This window comes from Equus caballus, chromosome 1 (assembly GCF_041296265.1).
Source record: "Equus caballus isolate H_3958 breed thoroughbred chromosome 1, TB-T2T, whole genome shotgun sequence".
Classification (NCBI taxonomy): domain Eukaryota; kingdom Metazoa; phylum Chordata; class Mammalia; order Perissodactyla; family Equidae; genus Equus; species Equus caballus.
The window spans coordinates 140242009-140260958 of NC_091684.1; the positions used below are offsets into that span (position 1 = coordinate 140242009).

The window sequence follows — 18950 nt, forward strand, 5'->3', positions numbered from 1 at the left end:
ATTTCTCTGGGCTTTGGAGTTGATCAGAATCTTATACACAAAGTAAATAGTCTAGCGCCAACCGAGGTGGGAAAAGAGTCTGATTCATTTGTCAGCATCCTCCACCTTGTACAGCTGGTCGATCTGTTTTAGCTGTCCAGAGAGGAACCAGCCATGCAGGCAGAGGCTCAAGGTAACAGAAGAGAGTTTAATACCACGGTGTGGTCAGGTTTAGGGGAACCGACAGAGGATTGTAAAGCATTCAGGGACTAGCAACAGCTGGAGGAATTAGCACCACGAGGCTTGAAAGAACAAGAAAAGAGAGCTGTCATCCAACAGTTGTTCGTAAAACTAGGTAAAAATACCACTTTCGTGTTACCAGTGAGGAAACAGAATAGGAGAAAATAAGGAACGCGGGACATGGAATCCGCAGGGAAGAAACTTATTGAATCTGAAGCGTCTAGCGGCAGCCGAAGGACTTTAAAAGACTCCTCCTGGGGCCGGCAAAGCCACCGGTTTCACTTTGATCCTCCCAGCCATCAACCAAAAAACACCAGAAGCTTAAAGCGACGAGTCGCGACCACAACTCCCGACATGTATCTCTCTACGTATAGCTCAAACTTTTCAACGCTAGGGTAAAAGTGGTGCCGGAAGAATCGCATTTCGGGATTTGTAGTTGTCCCACTTGAAGCCGGCAGCCTGCCGTAGCTTGCTCATTGGCCCCCAGATCACCGCCCCCTTCCCCTCGTCGCACGACCGTGTCTCACGCACGCACACGCGGCGAGCGCCCCCGCCCCCGCCCAGGACGCAGGCGCGCGCACGCTCCCCGGGCCGGGTATGCGGGGGTGGGAGTGGGGGGAGGCGGAGGAAGGAGAGGGAGGGAGGCGGGGTTAGGTATCTACTTTATCGAGTAGACGGCAGTAGGGCCCGAAGAGCGCGAGGGCCTGACTGTCTGGCGTGTGAACTCTGCACTGGGTCTAGGGCCGGGGGGAAGATCCGGAGCCAAGTCAGCGCGCCCTGCGAGGAGGAGTCGGGCCGCTGAGACCCGCAGGGCAGTGGGGGCGAAGCCCCGGCCTAGGCCCCGCCGAGATGTCCGGCTGCGGCGCTTGTACTTGCGGCGCGGCCGCCGCGCGGCTCCTCACCTCCTCGCTCGCCTCCGCACAGAGAGGTAACGAAGTAGTCCCTCATCGGAGCGTTGGGCCCGGAGTGTCCCCGCCGACGGTGGGGACCCGGAGAGGGCAGGAGGCCTACCCCATCCCGAGTGTGAGGGGATGCGCGGCGCCTCCCCGGGCACCCGCCGCTTTCCCCGTGGGATGGGGCCCTGCCACCCTCTGGAGCGGCTCTCCCGGATTTGGAGTAGACCTCTTGTGCTCTGCTCCCCCTCCCGCGCGCCCTCGGGCCTCCTGACTTTGGGGCCGGAAGGTGGCCACTTCGCGGAAACCCTGAAAGAGGCACAAAATGCTCCTTTCGTTGAAAGGCGTCCCCGGCCCCACTCAGGGCTGCGCCGGGGGCTGCCGCGCGCCCCGTCTGCGGCTCCTTGTCCTTCGGGCCTGTCGGGGTCTCCGGGAAGGGCTCGGGTGAGGGGCTCTCGTGTTGGGGCCGCGGGGCGCCGAGCCGGCCGTCCCGGACGCAGGCCGCGCGAGGCCCGCGGCGTCACTGTCACTGTGCGGCCGCCTCCCGCGGGACGTAAACAGGGCTCGCGGTGCCGCCCGCCGCCGGGGAGCCTCGGGCCCGCGGGAGGGCGGCCGGCAGGCTGGGGGATTCGAGTGCCCTGCGGTCGTGTGCCGGTTCTCCTGACTTGACAGTCCAGATAGTTTCTTCAGGGTGGCGCTTGTTTACCTTCCTTTCTGTTTATCGGAAAGGAGCCGTGAAAGAGTGGCAGCCCCGGCCAAGAGATTCCGGAACAGAAACCATTTTTCTCCTCCCCAAATCTATGAATATCAGACTGCGAGGCTACGTCCTGTTACAGTTATTAACTTCTCGACAAATCTGCTTTATTTTGGTTTGTCAGCTTATGACCTTTGGATAAATAAAAAAAGCCCCCCTTTCCTAACTTGGGTTAATTATAAAATCCTTACTGTTTACTTAACGTCTGTTTTCCGACGGTTTCTTTCACAAAGAGGGATTAAATGAAGTAATGTGAGCGGAAGCATTTTGTAAAATGATATGTAAAATGTGAAGGAGTGGATTTAGTCCCAAGACATCGTTAAACCTGAACAAGTAGATGTCCCTCTTCCAGGAATTGGAGTTGCACACACTTGAAAGTGACAGCTATTTAAATTCGTGTATTTGACGTATATTAGTTGAGGACCTAGTATGTGCTGTTTGGGTGCTGGAGGAGGTGGTGAACAGTCCTCCCCTTCAAGGTAAAATCTAGTGGAGTGGGCAAAGACTAATGCCGTTTCTGGGAGTCGGCGAGTGTGCGCTCTGGGGGCGGGGAAGGCTCCTTTGACAAAGCTCTTCATCTGTTCCCATCACTTGTCCCTGAAAACTGAATCACAGGAGGTGTGCAGTTATTTATTTATTTTTTTTTAAAACAACCACTGCTTTAAAAATTAAACATACTATTAGGTAAATCAGCACAAATTAGTGGCTTATTTAGGAATGGTTATCTGTTTGTTTATCGGTTAATACAAGTTTGCCAGAGGTTTTCAGAAATACCGAACCATTATTTTCACTGTAAAGGAGTAAATAAAGCTTAAAGTATAATACGCTACCCAATATCATTAATGAATGTAATATTTGTACATGACAGTGAGGCAGCAAATAGTTTTCACATTGATTTAAGACTTTCCTAAGGCTTAATTACATAAAATATTTATTTTCCGTAGTAGAAACTTTAAAAGTATACGTAAGTCTACAAGAATATAGAGATATTTCCTTTAAGGACTTAAAAAACTCCAGGAGGGTTATTTTTATGTAGGATTCCTGGAAAGAGGAAGAGAGGCAGAAGGGAAAGAAAAATCAGAATTGAAGTGTAGCTAGTTTGTTTTTCTTATAAACAGTAAAAACTTTCAGCAACATAATATAAACGGGAGAATTTCATCAAAATAATCTTCTAAGAAGAGATTGTACAATGAATTAAGAATAAAGGGAAATTTCAGAACTCTGAAGTACAGTGCTGTTCTCCATTTTCATTGGTCTGTCGTGTTAGACTAAAAGTTTTAGATAGTTTGAAAAACTATTTGGTAAATTGTCATACTAGATGCTGGATCTATTTTCTTTTCCTGATGGGCAGTATGTATCCAATTTAATGTGTTTTTCCTCACTATTCTCTTTGAATATGAAGCCTATAATAAAGTAGAAATTTTAAATGTTTTTTTACCCAAATTGCTGGTATCTTTCAATTTTAATGTATATTTTTAAATGTGTGCTTTGCATAGATAAAAGTCACCTTGCATTCTAAATATGTGCATTCAGAAATGCTTGATTCCATTAAAAAAAATTCCAAATTACAATGCTTGGTCTGAATTTGGCTGTGAGAATTGTGGGATCATCTGTAACTCCCTTGATTTCTGGCTGCTTTTTGTCCTTGTCCATCAAAAGAGTGTCACTTTATGAGGGTGTGAATGAAGATATGAAGATGCTCCAACATGTTGGCGTCCATAATTTTCATCATAGTTACTTAAAGTGCCTACCTTAACAGTTTTTAGCTAGATTTTAATTCTTTCTCTTTTTTGGTAGTTAGATACAATACAAATTAAATAAGGGAAAGTGAATCAGTGATAGAACATCTTTATTTCTGGAATTGCAAACTATTTCTTAATATTTCTTCTTTCTTGACACGTTCATCTTCACACCAGCAGACTAGCCTAGTGCAAACCCATCAAACATTTTTTTTTTTTTTTGAGGAAGACTGGCCCTGAGCTAACTGCTGCCAATCCTCCTCTTTTTGCTGAGGAAGGCTGGCCCTGAGCTAAACATCCGCGCCCGTCTTCCTCTACTTTATATGTGAGATGCCTACCACAGCATAGCGTGCCAAGTGGTGCCATGTCTGCATCCGGGATCTGAACCAGCGAACCCTGGGCCGCCGAAGTGGAATGTGCACACTTAACCACTGCACCACTGGGCCGGCCCCTATCAAACATTTTTAAACTTGAGGAAAGTATCATAGGAGTGATGTTATTTTTCTTTATTAAGAAGTATTCAGAACTCATGAAATAAGAACCTGGGCATAAAATGAAATTTTGAGACTAATAAAAGCAATAAGCATCTACTAAGTTGCCAGCATTGTTTGAGTTTTTTGTTGAATTTTTTTTCCATTTGTGTTAGAGGTTAGAGGCTAAGTGTTTAAGGGAGCATTTTTTTAACTTGATTTGCCATTTCATCAATTGTTATACACTTAAATATTGTCATTATAAATAGATAATTTTTAATTTTTCACTAGTTCTGTTTCTAAAGTATAAGTTAAAGATCAATTTATCTTTTCTTTTTTGGTGAGGAAGATTGGCCCTAAGCTAATATCTGTTGCTGATCTTCCTCTTTTTGTGTGAGAAAGATTCACCGTGAGCTAACATCTGTGCCAGTCTTCCTCTACTTTGTGTGTGGAATGCCACCACAGCGTGGCTTGATGAGCGGGGTGTAGGTCTGTACCTGGGATCCGAACCTGTAGACCCTGGGCCGCCGAAGGGGAGCAGTTGAACTTGAACCACTCTGCCACCAGGCTGGCGCCTCTCCTAGTTCTTAATAGCCTTAAAATCTGTGTGCCTTATCTTAATATTTCTTTTTAAAAACATCTCCTGTGAAACTCAGAAAACTTTATATCTGTATGACAAAAGTTTTGTAAAGGGTTTAACTTTTTAACTTTTCTGTTGTTACTGCCAAGTAGTCTTTTGAAATATACTTTACGGAAATACTTTGTTTTTTAGCTTTTAGGGGTTCTTCACCTGGGGTTCACTGGCATCCAGAGGGTCCAGGGATAGAATTCAGAGGTTCTGTGAACTTTGTTTTTATTAATCTTTAACTGAAATATAGTATTTCCTTCAACTATGAATGTTGGCAACAAACCACAATAGTGTTTGCAGTATCTGAATTTGTCATCAAGCAAAATCACAAGTATTTTCATATCGCATTACAGTTGCTTATATCTCAAAATACTCTTTATACTTTTCACTGCTTTGAAATCATGGTAGTTATTAAAAGAACTGTTAGGTCTTATTTATTTGAGGAAGATTGGCTCCGAGTTAACATCTGTTGCCAATCTTCCTCTTTTTTTTTTTCTCCCCAAAGCCCCAATACATAGTTGTATATCCTAGTTGTAAGTCCTTCTGGTTCTTGTGTGTGGGATGCCACTGAAGCATGGCTTGATGAGCAGTGTGTAGGTCCACGCCTAGGATCTGAACTGGCAAACCTGGGCTGCAGAAGCAGAGCGTGCGGACTTACCCGTGACACCACTGGGCCGGCCCCATGATCTTACTTAATTTTGTTTGCAAAGAAGCATATTTTTGAAATATTTTGATAACTACTTCAGTAGAATTGGTTTCCTTTGTTATGTATTTTATTCTATACATTTAAAAACATTATTCTGAGAAGGGGCCTGTCCATAGGCTTCACCAGACTGCCACAAGGGTTTATGGCACAAAAAGGGTTAAAAACTCCTGATTTGTTTGCTGCAGTGATTTCTGTGGAGATTTCATAGGTTTGGTGAGTGGTCATTTAAACTGTGTAGTCCAGTGGATTAAAAAGTGTGGTCCCCAGACCAGCAGCATCAGCATTACCTGGGAACTTGTTAGAAATGACATTCTTGGGTCCCACCTCCGACCTTCTAAATCAGAACCAGGGAAGATCCCCTGCAATCTGTGTTTTAAGAAGCTCTCCAGGTGATTTTGATGCGCGGTCAAGTTTGAGAACCACTGATTCAGTATTTATGGCATCTTGTTGGTACAGCCCGTAGATTATAGAATGTTAAAATAGCACTACAGTATCATACTATTAGGACCAGCAAAGAAATCCTTAAATTTAGGAGTTTAAATGACATGAATATGTTTTTCAGATAGTATTTTCTGTGGTGGCTGTATGGTTGCATTGGTTTCATATGTTACTTGATAAGTTATTTAAAGTGAAAGACATTTTTCTTTCTATTCAAGTAGACTTTGAAGGGATCATGTTCGTAATTTTTATTTCCTTTAAATTCCCAAAGATAATTTTCTTTCAGCTTATTTTCTAATAATATTAAATATTGTAAATTGTTGAACACTTTTAAAAGGTATATTTTATTGTAAATGAGCATACAGTGTATGTGATATTTCAGGGTTAGGTTTTGTTCTAAATATCCAAGTACAAGTAGCCTCACATGAAGCTTGTTATTGTAGTTTTCTTTGTGAATATATCGTAATGGTTCAATTAAAAGTTGTATTTGTTACATAGTTATATTACATTATTTTATTCTGCTTGTCCTATTAACTTATTATGGACATTTTCAAACACACGTGAAATAGAACAGTGAGCCCTCAAATACCCATCACCCACCTCAGACTCCATTAACTGTCTGCATTCTTGATTTCATCTACCCTCTCCCTCATTACTTTTTCTAGACTTGCTTTTTAGATTGATACAGTGTTTAAATCATATTATGTCCTTGGGAAAACATTATTTTGCTTTAAATTCATGAACTACTTTATATTTCATTCTTTCTCTTTTTTTTTTTAAGATTAGCCCTGAGCTAACGTCTGTTGCCAGTCTTCTTTTTTTTCTTCTTCTTCTTCTCCCCAAAGCCCCCCAGTACATAGTTGTATATTCTAGTTGTAGGTCTTTCTAGTTGTGCTATGTGGGATGCCACCTCAGCATGGCCCAATGAGTGGCACCATGTCTGTGCCCAGGATCCAAACCGGTGAAACCCTGGGCCATCGAAGCAGACGGAGCTTGCGAACTTAACCACTCAGCCATGGCCTTGGGCCCGCCCTTTATATCTCATTCTAATAAGAGAGTAATGGCTATTGTCATTTACTCCAAAAAATTGAGATGTTACACTTGAGAAAATTTGAAATGTCTTTTGAAAACATTACTTACAGGTATTCTTTGTGAATTTATATAGAGATGAGGAAATTTGGTTCCTCTTATTAGTATCTTTCTTGAGAAATTTGGTGAGTTTATTTTTGTACTTTGTGGAAATGGAGATGGCCTAGGTGATAAATAACTGAAGAAACTAATTGTTCTAACAGTGTACGCAAATGTGTTAGAAAATTGGAGTTAATAAAACCAATCAGTAATATAACTAAGCAATTGTTGTTGAATTGTTTGAAGGACATAATTTTAAACCAGTTTGTGCATTTGGATATAATATTTACATATGTGCATGATCTCTTAAAATCCCTAATGGGTATAGAAATAAAAATTTAAAGGCTGAGTTGAGAATTTTGCAGGGAATATAAAATGAGGGAGGCAGAATCAATTTCTTAAATTTATTTGTCTTAACTTTACTGACCCTCCCTTTTTATTGTTTACGTTATTACCTCCTAATATCACTCTGGTAAACTGCTGGGAAACTTCCTTCTTGGTGATTCGTTAATGAACCTTAGCTTATGAAGGGTTCTGAGTAGCGCTACAGTACTGAAATCTGTGGGATCTTGTTTAGCCTAGGACCGTTCTATGTTCTTGTGTAGGGAATACTCTTTTAAAGACCAGCTTGGGAAATGTTGCCTCACAGTGTGCAGTAAGGCTCTTTTGCCATTGACTGTAATTTATTTTGGGGTTTATATTGTATTTATATGAGAAAAACCAGGGGGCCGCAAACAGTGACCCCCGTGGACCAAGTCCGACCACACCTGTTTGTTTATATATTGTTTATGCTTGCTTTTATGTTACGGTCAGAGTAGTTGGGACTGAGACTACAAGGCCCACAAAGCTGAAGATATTTACTATCCTGGTCCTCTAATAGAAAAAGTTTGCCAAATAAATCAGTGATTGACCTATATTCTTTTTAAGACTTTTAACTTCACATGTGGCAAAAAGTTAAAATGTTTGAAAGCAGGATGGTAGTTACACGTATTTACTGAATTATATTTCTTTTTTCTATAGGATTGGAATATTTCATTAAAATGTGTGTTTAGTGAACAGCATATAACTTTATAAAGAACATTTGAAGTTTGTTTCCATTGTTGCAGATATTTCCCCCATATAACCCAAGAGACAGACGAGAGTTCATGTCAATTCCCATTCTCATTGGTAGAAATAATATCAGAAGAATAAGAATATAAGATGTAAATGGCCTTGTCCCCCCTACACATGAAGAGGGTATTGAACTACTTATCTCTCAGACTTTGAAAGAGCCACTCACTGTTATGACCTGGGTGGTCTTCCCTCACTTCCTGAGGACACCCTGGGAAAGAAACGTCTTCATTCACTTGGAATCTGTCAGAGGCCCGTGTCTGGCCTGTTTGTGAGAGGGCTTTGCCTCTGATGGTGTCACTAGTTTCTCTACCAGTTTGTACTACTGCTTTGGGAACTGTAACTTTTCAACCTCCTTTATGCTTAAGGAATTTTTATTTTCAGGTGATTTATTGAAGGCATGTTAATATTTGATGTGTAGACTAATAAATTTCGTTATATTTTCAGGTATTTCTTGTGGTCGCATTCACATACTGGTTTTAGGAAGGCTTGGGACATTTGAAACTCAGATTCTACGAAGAGTTCCTTTTAGAACCTTTACAGAAACACCAGCATACTTTGCCTCAAAAGATGGGATAAGTAAAGATGGCTCTGGAGATGGAAATAAGGTATTTTATTTTTCTTGGCATCTATACACATATTTGAGTTCCCTTCTTTAAACAATTAAATATAATAATAGTACTCTGTATTCTGTTGGTTTATATGTTTTCTGTAGGAAATGAGAAATACATAAAATGGCCTGAAGAATTTTATGTAATTTTATATTGTGTTTCAGTCTGAACCATAAAATAGTTTTACAAGCATTGCACTTAGTAAGCAGTAATTAAAATTTCTACCACCACAAAGTAGTAAAGAAACTTCATTAAATAGTGTTTATGTAGTCGATCTATAAGATTGAATTCGGAATAGCCATCATTTCCTGCTTTCACACAACTCTTACAACTCATAATAGTATAAACCCCACTTAATCCTCCACCTAAAAATCCTGGATATCTGTATGACTTAATGTTGGGCTCCTCTGTAGCTAGAAAGTAGATGATTGGTGATTGTATTGGGTCAGTGAATTATTATCAGTTTTTTTTATCATGTGGATTTGACTAACACTTGAGTTAGTATCATGTGTGAGACAAAATGCCGGGTGCTTTCCATAGCCACACTTAATCCTAAGGAGAACTCTGAAGTAGGTGGAATTATCCCCATTTTAGAGATGAGCAAAGTTGGATTCTAGAAAGTTAAGAGTCACTATTTGCCATGATAATAACTCTTGATTCACTTTCATTGAAATGTAGTTTTTTCATCTATAGTAACTTTTTTTCCTAGTGCTTATTGAATCATTAGAAGAAAGCTATTTATTATACATGCTGGCTCATAGCATGTAAAAAAAGAATACAGATAAATGTCTATGTTTACTAGAACTGATAGTATTTTTTTGGTAAATATATTTTTTGACACCAGTAATAGTAGAGATATAAATTATACTAAATAATTCCATTCTAGAAATTGTAAAAAATTGTAAGATTAATTACAAACTATATTGTTAATATTGAAGTTACAAATAAAATGATTGCCTGAAAGTAGTAATTGGCACTCTCTTTTTTTTTTTTTACCTCCACAAACATTAGAAATCAGCGAGTGAGGGAAGCAGTAAGAAGTCAGGCTCTGGGAATTCTGGAAAAGGTGGAAACCAGCTGCGCTGTCCGAAATGTGGCGACTTGTGCACACATGTAGAGACCTTTGTGTGTAAGTATTACTTCTTCTATTGTTCTTTTTCTGTACCTTTTCTATAAATTGTTAACTGCATAGAAATATATAAACCAGTTATTTTTTTCCTGAACTTACATAATTCTCTCTTATGTTCACCGGAAACTAAAAATCCCCAGGACTATTAGTACTTTTCACTGTGGTATAAGAGATAATTTAAGAAAACTGTTTACTTTTTTATTTTGCTTATGTGTGTTTATTTCAGATTTGGATTTTGTGAGTCTTTGTGGATGTGACCATTAAGCTGTAGGAGAACCAAGGCTTATTTATTCTGTATTTATTACTCCATTCTTCGAATACCTTTTAAGCATCTCATATAGCTGGAGAGGTCAGTCATTCAAATATTAAGGTATTTTCCCTCTCTGAGTACTTACCAGAGGAGCTAAGCCCTCAATTCTAAGTGTCTGATAATTGTTAATGATTCAGACACAAGGAGAAGGAAGAAATCAACAGTCCTGTTTTTGCTGTAGTGTCAGTAACTTTCTCCCAAATGCAAAGATACTACTTACAGATATTTTAATGAATCAAATAACTTGTTACCTACATGATTAGAGTTCATAGTAATGACTGAAGAGTAAATTACGTTGCACTACCATGTCTGCCTTCCATATAGTTCAGTTGTGAACAGGTTGCTGGTCAGGTTTGGCAGAAGTTTCAGTTTTTGATGATTAGCTGGAGAGGATTCCCTATACTCTAACCCAAACATTGAGACTTTAGTTACAGTTTCACTGTTATCATTAATATTAATTGGCCATATATGAAAAAGTACTACATGTAGCATGTTTTTACAGTTTAGGAAAAACTTTTAAAATAGTTCCATTCTATAGCCAGAATGTTAGAGGTTCTTTTCATGGTTTTGCCTAGTAAGAGATCAAAGAGAAGAATCAGTCTGAGTGATTATTAATTTGTTTTGCAACATAAAATGAAATGGTAGAACTGAATGATATAATTTCTAAATAACATTTAGTATTAATAAATTTGGTGTGATATAATAAAATTCTGAAAAGTCTGAGAATTGCTTAATTCATAATGGCAGTGTCGTATTTACCTATATTTTAATCAAGGGATCTTCCCTTTTTTTCTTCCAGAGAAAGAGTTCAACCTTTATAGACCTAAAGAATCATTTCTTAAGAGTAGAAAAGGAAAGTAACATTTAATAAATGCCAGTGTATATCATTTTATTCTCACAATCTTGTTTTTGTTGGGATAGAGAATATCCTTATTTTTATAAATGAAGAAGCTAAGATTGAGCAAGTTTAAGTAACTCATCCAAGGTCACAGATCAGTGAAGATTTGCTATTCATAAATTCCTATCCCATACATTTCTCCCAACTGGAATTCTTGAGGGATAGATAAACTAGTTCCTCTTGAGATTAAATTTATTTTTCTTTTATGCAATGTTTTCGAAACTTGCCAACTGAGAGTGGTTCTTAAACATACAGACTCTCTCCTTCCCTAGAGATTAAGATTCTGTAGGTGTTGGGTAGGGTCCTAGAATCTGTATGTTTAACAAAGAAATCAAGTATGGAAAACACTATACTTTGGTGTTGTCTAATCTACTCAAGACTAAAGTCTGTTTCCTTGGGGAATTCTAAGTGGGGAGGGGGATGTAAAAGTAGAGAATGTGGAAAAAAGAGTAAAAGAAGAGTACATACTTATCCAGAATTTAGTAAGCAAACATCTGTTGAGTCAGACCTGCTAGGCTGAGAAAATACACATGAGCGTGACACTGTCTCTGCCCGCTGGAGCTTTACATTGCAGGAGTAACAGCCCCCAAGAGTGGGACAAGGCCCTCCTCCCTTGGTTTTGCAGATCCATAGTCAGAGTCTCTTTGGAATGCATCCCTTTTGAATACTGAAGATCATCTGTGTTACTCATTGAAAGCTGGGTCATCCTAGTTCTGAAGAGTTTTGTTTGATCTTGGGTTATTCGTTTTGTTTCAACCCACATTTATTTAGTTATTAGTTCATAAACGTCTTTTTATGTACTTTTTGGTCACTTGTAGTTCTTTTGTGAAGGGCCTGTTTAGGTAATTGTCCACTTTTTTTGTCAATTTTAATTATGTATTTTTAATTAAGAAATATATGTGTATAACCCTCTTTATTAAAAAAGTAGAACTTTATCAATAAAGCTAAAGATATATTTCTGTCAGATATCTTCATCAAACATCTAACTTTTAAATGCATAAATGGTATCATGTTCATGTTTTTGCAAATTACTTTGTTTCCAACTCAGCACTGTTTTGAGAGCTGTGTATGTAATGCATACATGTCTAATCCTTCCCTTTCTTAAATTAAAAAGAATTTTTTTTGAGATATCATTCATATACATTACAGTTCAGCCTTTTAAATTATACATTTCAAGGGTTTTTTGTATATTCACCAAGTTATACAGTCGTCACCACTATCTAATTCCAGAACATTTTCTTCACCCCAAAAGGAAACCCTGTACCCCTTAGCAGTCACTTTCCACTCCTTCCCCTCCCAGCCCTAGCAACTGTTAACCTACTTATTGTCTCTATGGATTTGTCTCCTCTGGATTTTTCATATAAATAGATTTATACAACATGTGACATTTTGTGTCTGGCTTCTTTCACTTAGCATGTTTTCAAGCTTCATCTGTGTTGTATCGTGTATCATACTTCATTGCTTTTTATGGCTGAATAGTATTCCATTGTTTATCCATTCATCAGTTGATGGACATATGAGTTGTTTCTGCTTGTTAGCTATTATGAATAATGCTGCTATGAACATTTGTATACAAGTTTTTGTGTGTGCATGTGTTTTTACATCTTGGGTATATGCTTAGGAATGGAATTGCTGGGTGAGAAGGTAAGTCTATGTTTAGCTTTTTAAGGAACTGCCAACTGTTTTCCACAGAGGCTGTACCATTTTACAACCTGACTAGCAATGTATGTGTTCCAGTTTCTCCATATCCTCTTCAACATTTGTCTTTTTTATCATAGCCATCATAGGGATGTGAAGTGGTATGTCCTTGTGGTTTTGATTTATATTTCCCTAATGACTAAAGACGTTAAGCATCTTTTCTTGTGTTTATTGACCATTTGTATGTCTTCTTTGGGGAAAAGACTGTTTAAATCCTTTGTCCATTTTAAAATTGGGTTATCTTTTTATTGTTGAGTTATAAGCATTCTCTATATATTCTGAATACTAGACCCTTATCCAGATACATGATTTACAAATGTTTTCTCTCATTCTGTAGGTAGTTCTTTCCTTTTAAATGCTGTAAAAGTCAGCAAACTTTTACAATAAAATGCCAAGTAAAAATATTTTAGGCTTTGTGGGCCAAATGGTCTCTGTTGCAACTATTCTCCTTTGCTCTTATAGTTTGAGATCAACCATAGACAATGTAAATGAGTGAAATTGCCTATGTTCCAATAAAACTTTGTACATGGACACTGAAATTTGAATTTCATATAACTTTCATTGTCATCTTTTTCCAAAATGTAAAAACTATTCTTAGTTCATGGACCTTGCTGTATGTATTCCATCTAACAAGTATATTTGTGGTAATTTTTATGTTTTCTTATCATGGTATTAATCTTACTTGACTTTGTTGGAATAAAGTACCATTTTTATAGATACCGTTATGAATGTATAGAAAATCATCAGATATTGAAATAAGAAGTTTCTTTTTGGTGAGGAAGATTGTCGCTGAGCTAACGTTTGTACCAATCTTGTTCCACTTTGTATGTGGGATGCTGCCACAGCGTGGCTTGATGAGTGGTGTGTAGGTCCGTGCCCGGGATCTGAACCCATGAACCCTGGGCCACTGAAGTAAAGTGCACAAACTTAACGTCACTGGGCCAGCCCTAAGAATAATATCGAAGAAATTTTTTATTATAAGGGCTAGTATACACTGTTCTTTAGGACTTTTTTTGCCCATTTCAAAAATAAGCTGTCAAACATGAATAGTGTCCCCACTTTTATTAAGGTAGGGCCTTTAGTTATTTTTTCTTTTTCTGTATATAATACTTTTTTAAGGCTTACTATATGTACTTGTCTCATTAGTGTGGGAATTAAACTTTTCTGCAATGGTTTGGAGATTTTATGTTGGACCCTGAAACTTGTTCAGAACCATGAAGAACTTTCATTTAAACAAATCTAAAAACATTTTTACTAAGGTGGTCTTTCTGTCACTGACATACTATACAACCCTGTTTACTAGGATTAGTATTGTGTATATAAAGAAATATTGGATAATTGTAATCATTTAAAGGAAAGAGGTTTATTTGTGCCCTGACAATGTAACACAATTGGATTTTTGCAAATATGTATTGCAATGCTTGTATTTTTTTTGCAAAATAGCATTTTGATAAATAAAATTAAATCCTTGAATTTGGGCATATGTTGAACATGTTTCAGTATAAAATTGTATTGCAAGTATTCAAGTAGAATTTAAGCAACTCTTCAACAGTAAGCAAAGAGGAATGTGATTTGTTCATGTTTAATTTCTTTCCCTTTGACCTAATTTCTTTTTTTTCTTTAAAGATTTTATTTTTCCTTTTTCTCCCCAAAGCCCCAGTACATAGTTGTATATTTTTAGTTCTGGGTCTTTCTAGTTGTGGCACGTGGGGTGGCGCCTCAGCATGGCTTGATAAGTGGTGTTATGTCTACGCCCATGATCAGGACCGGTGAAACCCTGGGCCGCCGAAGCGGAGCACGTGAACTTAACCACTCGGCCACCAGGCTGGCCCTGACCTAATTTCTGTAGAGAAATATTTTGTTCTTGTGTTCTCAGGCCAGATTTTCGTATCACACAGCTTGAACTAGTTCAGAGGCTTCTCTGCCCTTTAGTCCTTGCCCTGTTTACCATCAATAACAATTGTAAGCTGGTGCCTCATTAGAAAATGAAGGCATTGGCTCTCTTTCCCACTGATGGGAAATGGTGATATTGTATTTGGGCTTGTGTTAATTGAAAGTATGGTCGTGTGCCTCATAACAATGTTTCAGTCAAGGGTGGACCACGTATACGACAGTGGTCCCATTAGATTAGTACCTTATAACCTAGGTGTGTAGTAGGCTATACCATCTAGGTTTATGTAAGTGCACTCTGTGATGTTCACACAATGATGAAATCGCCTAAGGAAGCATTTCTCGGAGTGTATCCCCACAAGTGACACGTGACTGTACTTGGAATAGCTTGATCTTTGAGTAGGCATTTGTAAGGGATTAGTAAATAGAAAACACGGATTATCTCTTTTCTAGTTTAAAATTTGCTGATAGAATTTATCCAGAATGCATTTTTGATTGACCTTGTGTTCAAGAACAGACACATAAGAATTAAACTGATTGAATTAATAATTTATTTTTTAAGTGTGGAATTTGCTATTTTTTTTTTTTAATTTAGATTATTTTGTGAAGATTTAGGTGTGCTTGCCAGTGCAGTTTTTCTTGTAATCTCTGGATAGGTAGGTAGAATATTCGCAAAGGAGAGAGATTCTCATAGTACTTAAAATTCTTTTTCTTTGCACTTTTACCTGTCTAGTTAGATTACACAAAGGTAACCCAAAAAAGTATTACCTAGACCTACCAAAGTATCACTAATTCCTGTGTATCTGTTGCTCTGTATCCGTTAATAGTCTCTAGGGGATTCTCTATCATGCTGCTTTCTGAAGTCCCTGGTTACCATTAGTAGGGTTGGGCTCGGGAAAGATTAAGAGTATATGTCCATATGTCTATGTTCTATAGCCATGTTTTAAAAAGAAGAAATCACCTTTGGTTTAACATAGGATATTCCATAGCTGATGTGTTGGAATTGAAAAACCCTTTTACTCTCACTTTTAACTGTTCTTGTGTTGTTTTCAAAGGCTGTATGATCATCTTTAAGTCAATATGACTGAGCATGTTATTTTGTTAGCTTCTTAGTGATTTTTAGGTCAAAGCAATAGGCATTAGTGGAGTTGTTAAAGATGAAAATAAGGAAGGTATGAAATAATTTTATATATTTACCAAGTCAAGGTTTTAAAAATGCTTGTAGGTTTGAAAAGAACCTAATGAATATACTTTTTTACATTTTTAGGGATTGAAATTGATTTCTCTCTTTCAACTTTTGTGTATGTTCAAAATTTTCATAATATAATGTTGGAAAAATAGATTAATTTACTTGTACTTTTTTTCACAGCTCAATCGAGTATTTCAATAAAATAATTAATATTCTTATAGTGGTGGTTTTTAAAATTAACTTTAGTGAATGGGAAGTTGAAAGAATCTCTGCCAATCTTTTCTCTTAGAGAAGTATATCACAAAATGAAAGAACCTAGTGGAAATGAACAAATGTAGTTTACTGAACTCATCTATCTTAGGTGTAAGCCAGGCTGTTTACTGTGGCTAATGGAGTGAACTACAAGCCTACTTTTTGTCAAGTACATAGTTTTCATTCACAGTTAGTCTTTAAGGTTAAACACTATTTGAATTATTTATTGTTTTCTGCTGACCTTTCTTTTTACAGCATCTACCCGTTTTGTGAAGTGTGAAAAATGTCATCATTTTTTTGTTGTGCTATCTGAAGCAGACTCAAAGAAAAGCATAATTAAAGAACCTGAATCAGCAGCAGAAGCTGTAAAATTGGCATTCCAACAAAAACCACCTCCTCCTCCTAAGAAGGTATAAGTCTTAACTCAGTCTTATAAGCATTTTATCTTGAAAACATTTCTTTGCTCCCCTCTCCCCAGTTTTTCTTGGATCCTAATATTAGTATCTAAACAAGTGTAAGTTCTTAATACGGACTACATCTGGCTAAATTGCTGATATTTGATACTTGGAATTTACATATGGAGTATTTTGCTGTTTTCCCATGATTACTGCATTCAATAGTGATGAAAGATAGTTGGATGATTATTAAAATAGTATTAATACTAAATTAATCTAAAATGATATTCTTAAAATAGAGCCTCTGTGGATTTATTTTTGTTAGTTTGGGCCCTTAAATAACACCAGCTGCGATTTCCCCCTTAAATTAGTCTACTTTATGGTAAAACAGCCTCAGTCTAACAGCGGAAGCAAGTAATTTTTTCATGGCCAGTGTGCCAAGGCTCTCTTCTATAGCACTGTGACTTTTGTGTGGGCTCTTTCCAGGAGTCGCAGGGAGGTTGTGATTTGGCTGTAATGAAATTTGACAGAGCATACCAAGTCCTTGGTGTGTGCTTTCTGAGAATGGGGAGCCCTGCTCCTGGCCTGTGTGCCCTCTCTTCTGGCCATGTCTCAGTTGTATGCAGGCTTAGATTATTTCTCACCCTCTGCCTCACTGTAGCTATCTTCTCATCTGTTTAGATACCTGTGCATTTGCCTCTACCTCCAAATGTGCTGTGGCAGATTTAATAATCTATGGGTATAAATTGTGAGGAATGAAGATTTAAAAAAAACATAATAAAATGCACATGGTCAACAACTACTGAATTTGTCATGTAAAAATAAATAATATAATGGAAAATATAGCTGTTAAGCTTTATATTCTCCACTAATTTTTGTAGACTTTAGACATCTGAGTCAAAGTTCTAGAAAATAAGTAGGCAATTTAACTATTTTCAGGAGTTAGTGAATATTAACAGTTAATTTCTGTTTACTAAAAGCTGAGGGAATTTACCCCAGGTTCCAAGCTGTTGGCAATATCCAAGTATCTAATAGAGCTTTAGTTTCCACTAAGAATAAAGCTTTTAGATTGCCATTTAGATAAATGCATAGCCCCAAAGTTAATATCTGAGAAAAAGCTAAATATTTATGAGTATTAACACATAGATACTGGTAATATAATGGCTTTTTTTATATAATGCCAGTTTTTGAAAAGGGTAGTTTTATAACACGTTATCTTTGTGAGAAATATTGTTCATATGATTGAGAGAGGTGTAGTCAGGATTTATTTTAATGATTACATTAATATAATGCCTTTAAGACCCATGATGTCATGTTTAGGTATTCTAAGTAACTTTAATATTAACTTTTAAAAATTAGGATCAATGGCATTGTTTATAGACTAGAAACTGACATAGCACTAGAAGAGTACAGTGATGCCTTGTTAAGCTAGAGAACAAATGAGTTGTGTTTTTGCTATTTAGGATTTGGAGCCTCTGAATCATTGCTACATAATGTATCATGCCCTTGGCATTTTGTTTTTGACAAGAGTCTTTGTTGAAATTTAAAACTGTAAGCAAAAATGCTCAGTATATAACTTTTTAATGTGTGTGTTTTTATGATAGCTCATAGTAAATTATTCATACCTAATCATTTTTCAGATTTATAACTACCTCGACAAGTATGTTGTTGGCCAGTCATTTGCTAAGAAGGTACTTTCGGTTGCTGTGTACAATCATTATAAGAGAATATATAATAATATCCCAGCTAATCTGAGACAGCAAGCAGAGGTTGAGAAGCAGACATCATTAACACCTAGAGGTTAGTGTTTTGATAATTGACCAAAATAAAAATTACTATGCTTAGTGGTAATCTTTATTTGCAACTCCTTGCTTTCGTCTTAAAATGCTTTTAGTATAGTACAGCATTTTTTAAAGTAGGTCACGTCCTGTTAGTGGATCGTGAAATCATTTTCCTAAGTTGCCAAAGGTGTTTTTTTTAAAAAAAGTTAATAGGTGTGAATAGAAAATACCAGAGAATGTTAAGTCTTAGTTAAGTATTGTTTCTTAAAACTTTTGTTTTCATTTTATGTGCATGGATTCTGAGTCGCAGAACAAAATGTATTTCTTACCAAAGTTCTCAGTGAAAAATGTTTGAAACTCACTGGGATAGAGATTGAGACATCATCTTTGAATTGTAGACTTCATCACAACTAGTTTCCTGTGACCAGATCATTGCAATGCTCTGTACGACTCTGAGTTCTTCTCTTTTGGGTTCAGGATACAGAATTTCATTTGCCTAAGTCAGAGGTAGATGGAGATGATAACTCTTACAGAACATATCCAGCACTCTTTCTTTTTGGGGCCCCAGCCACCGAGTGCAAGGTTAAGGGCAAATTTGTAAGTGATTCAAAGTATAATTCATATTAATGATAGATTCTCATACAGTCATGTGCCACATAACGTTTTGGTCAGTCATGGACCACATATACAACTGTGGTCCCATAAGACTAGT

General features: G+C 37.6%; 1 protein-coding gene across 2 annotated transcripts in view; it reads left to right on the forward strand.

The window, feature by feature from the left end:
- Positions 1-761: 761 nt before the first annotated feature.
- CLPX (caseinolytic mitochondrial matrix peptidase chaperone subunit X) overlaps positions 762-18950 on the forward strand; it is a 36596-nt gene continuing 18407 nt past the window's right edge. The window contains exons 1-5 of one of the 2 annotated variants that reach the window (XM_001498202.6): positions 762-1147; positions 8533-8693; positions 9708-9825; positions 16318-16472; positions 18098-18257. In XM_001498202.6, the coding sequence (XP_001498252.2) occupies positions 1069-1147; positions 8533-8693; positions 9708-9825; positions 16318-16472; positions 18098-18257 (673 nt within the window). In that variant the 5' untranslated portion in view covers positions 762-1068. The remainder of the gene's footprint in view (positions 1148-8532; positions 8694-9707; positions 9826-16317; positions 16473-18097; positions 18258-18950) is intronic. The other variant, XM_005602993.4, reaches the window with a different exon arrangement.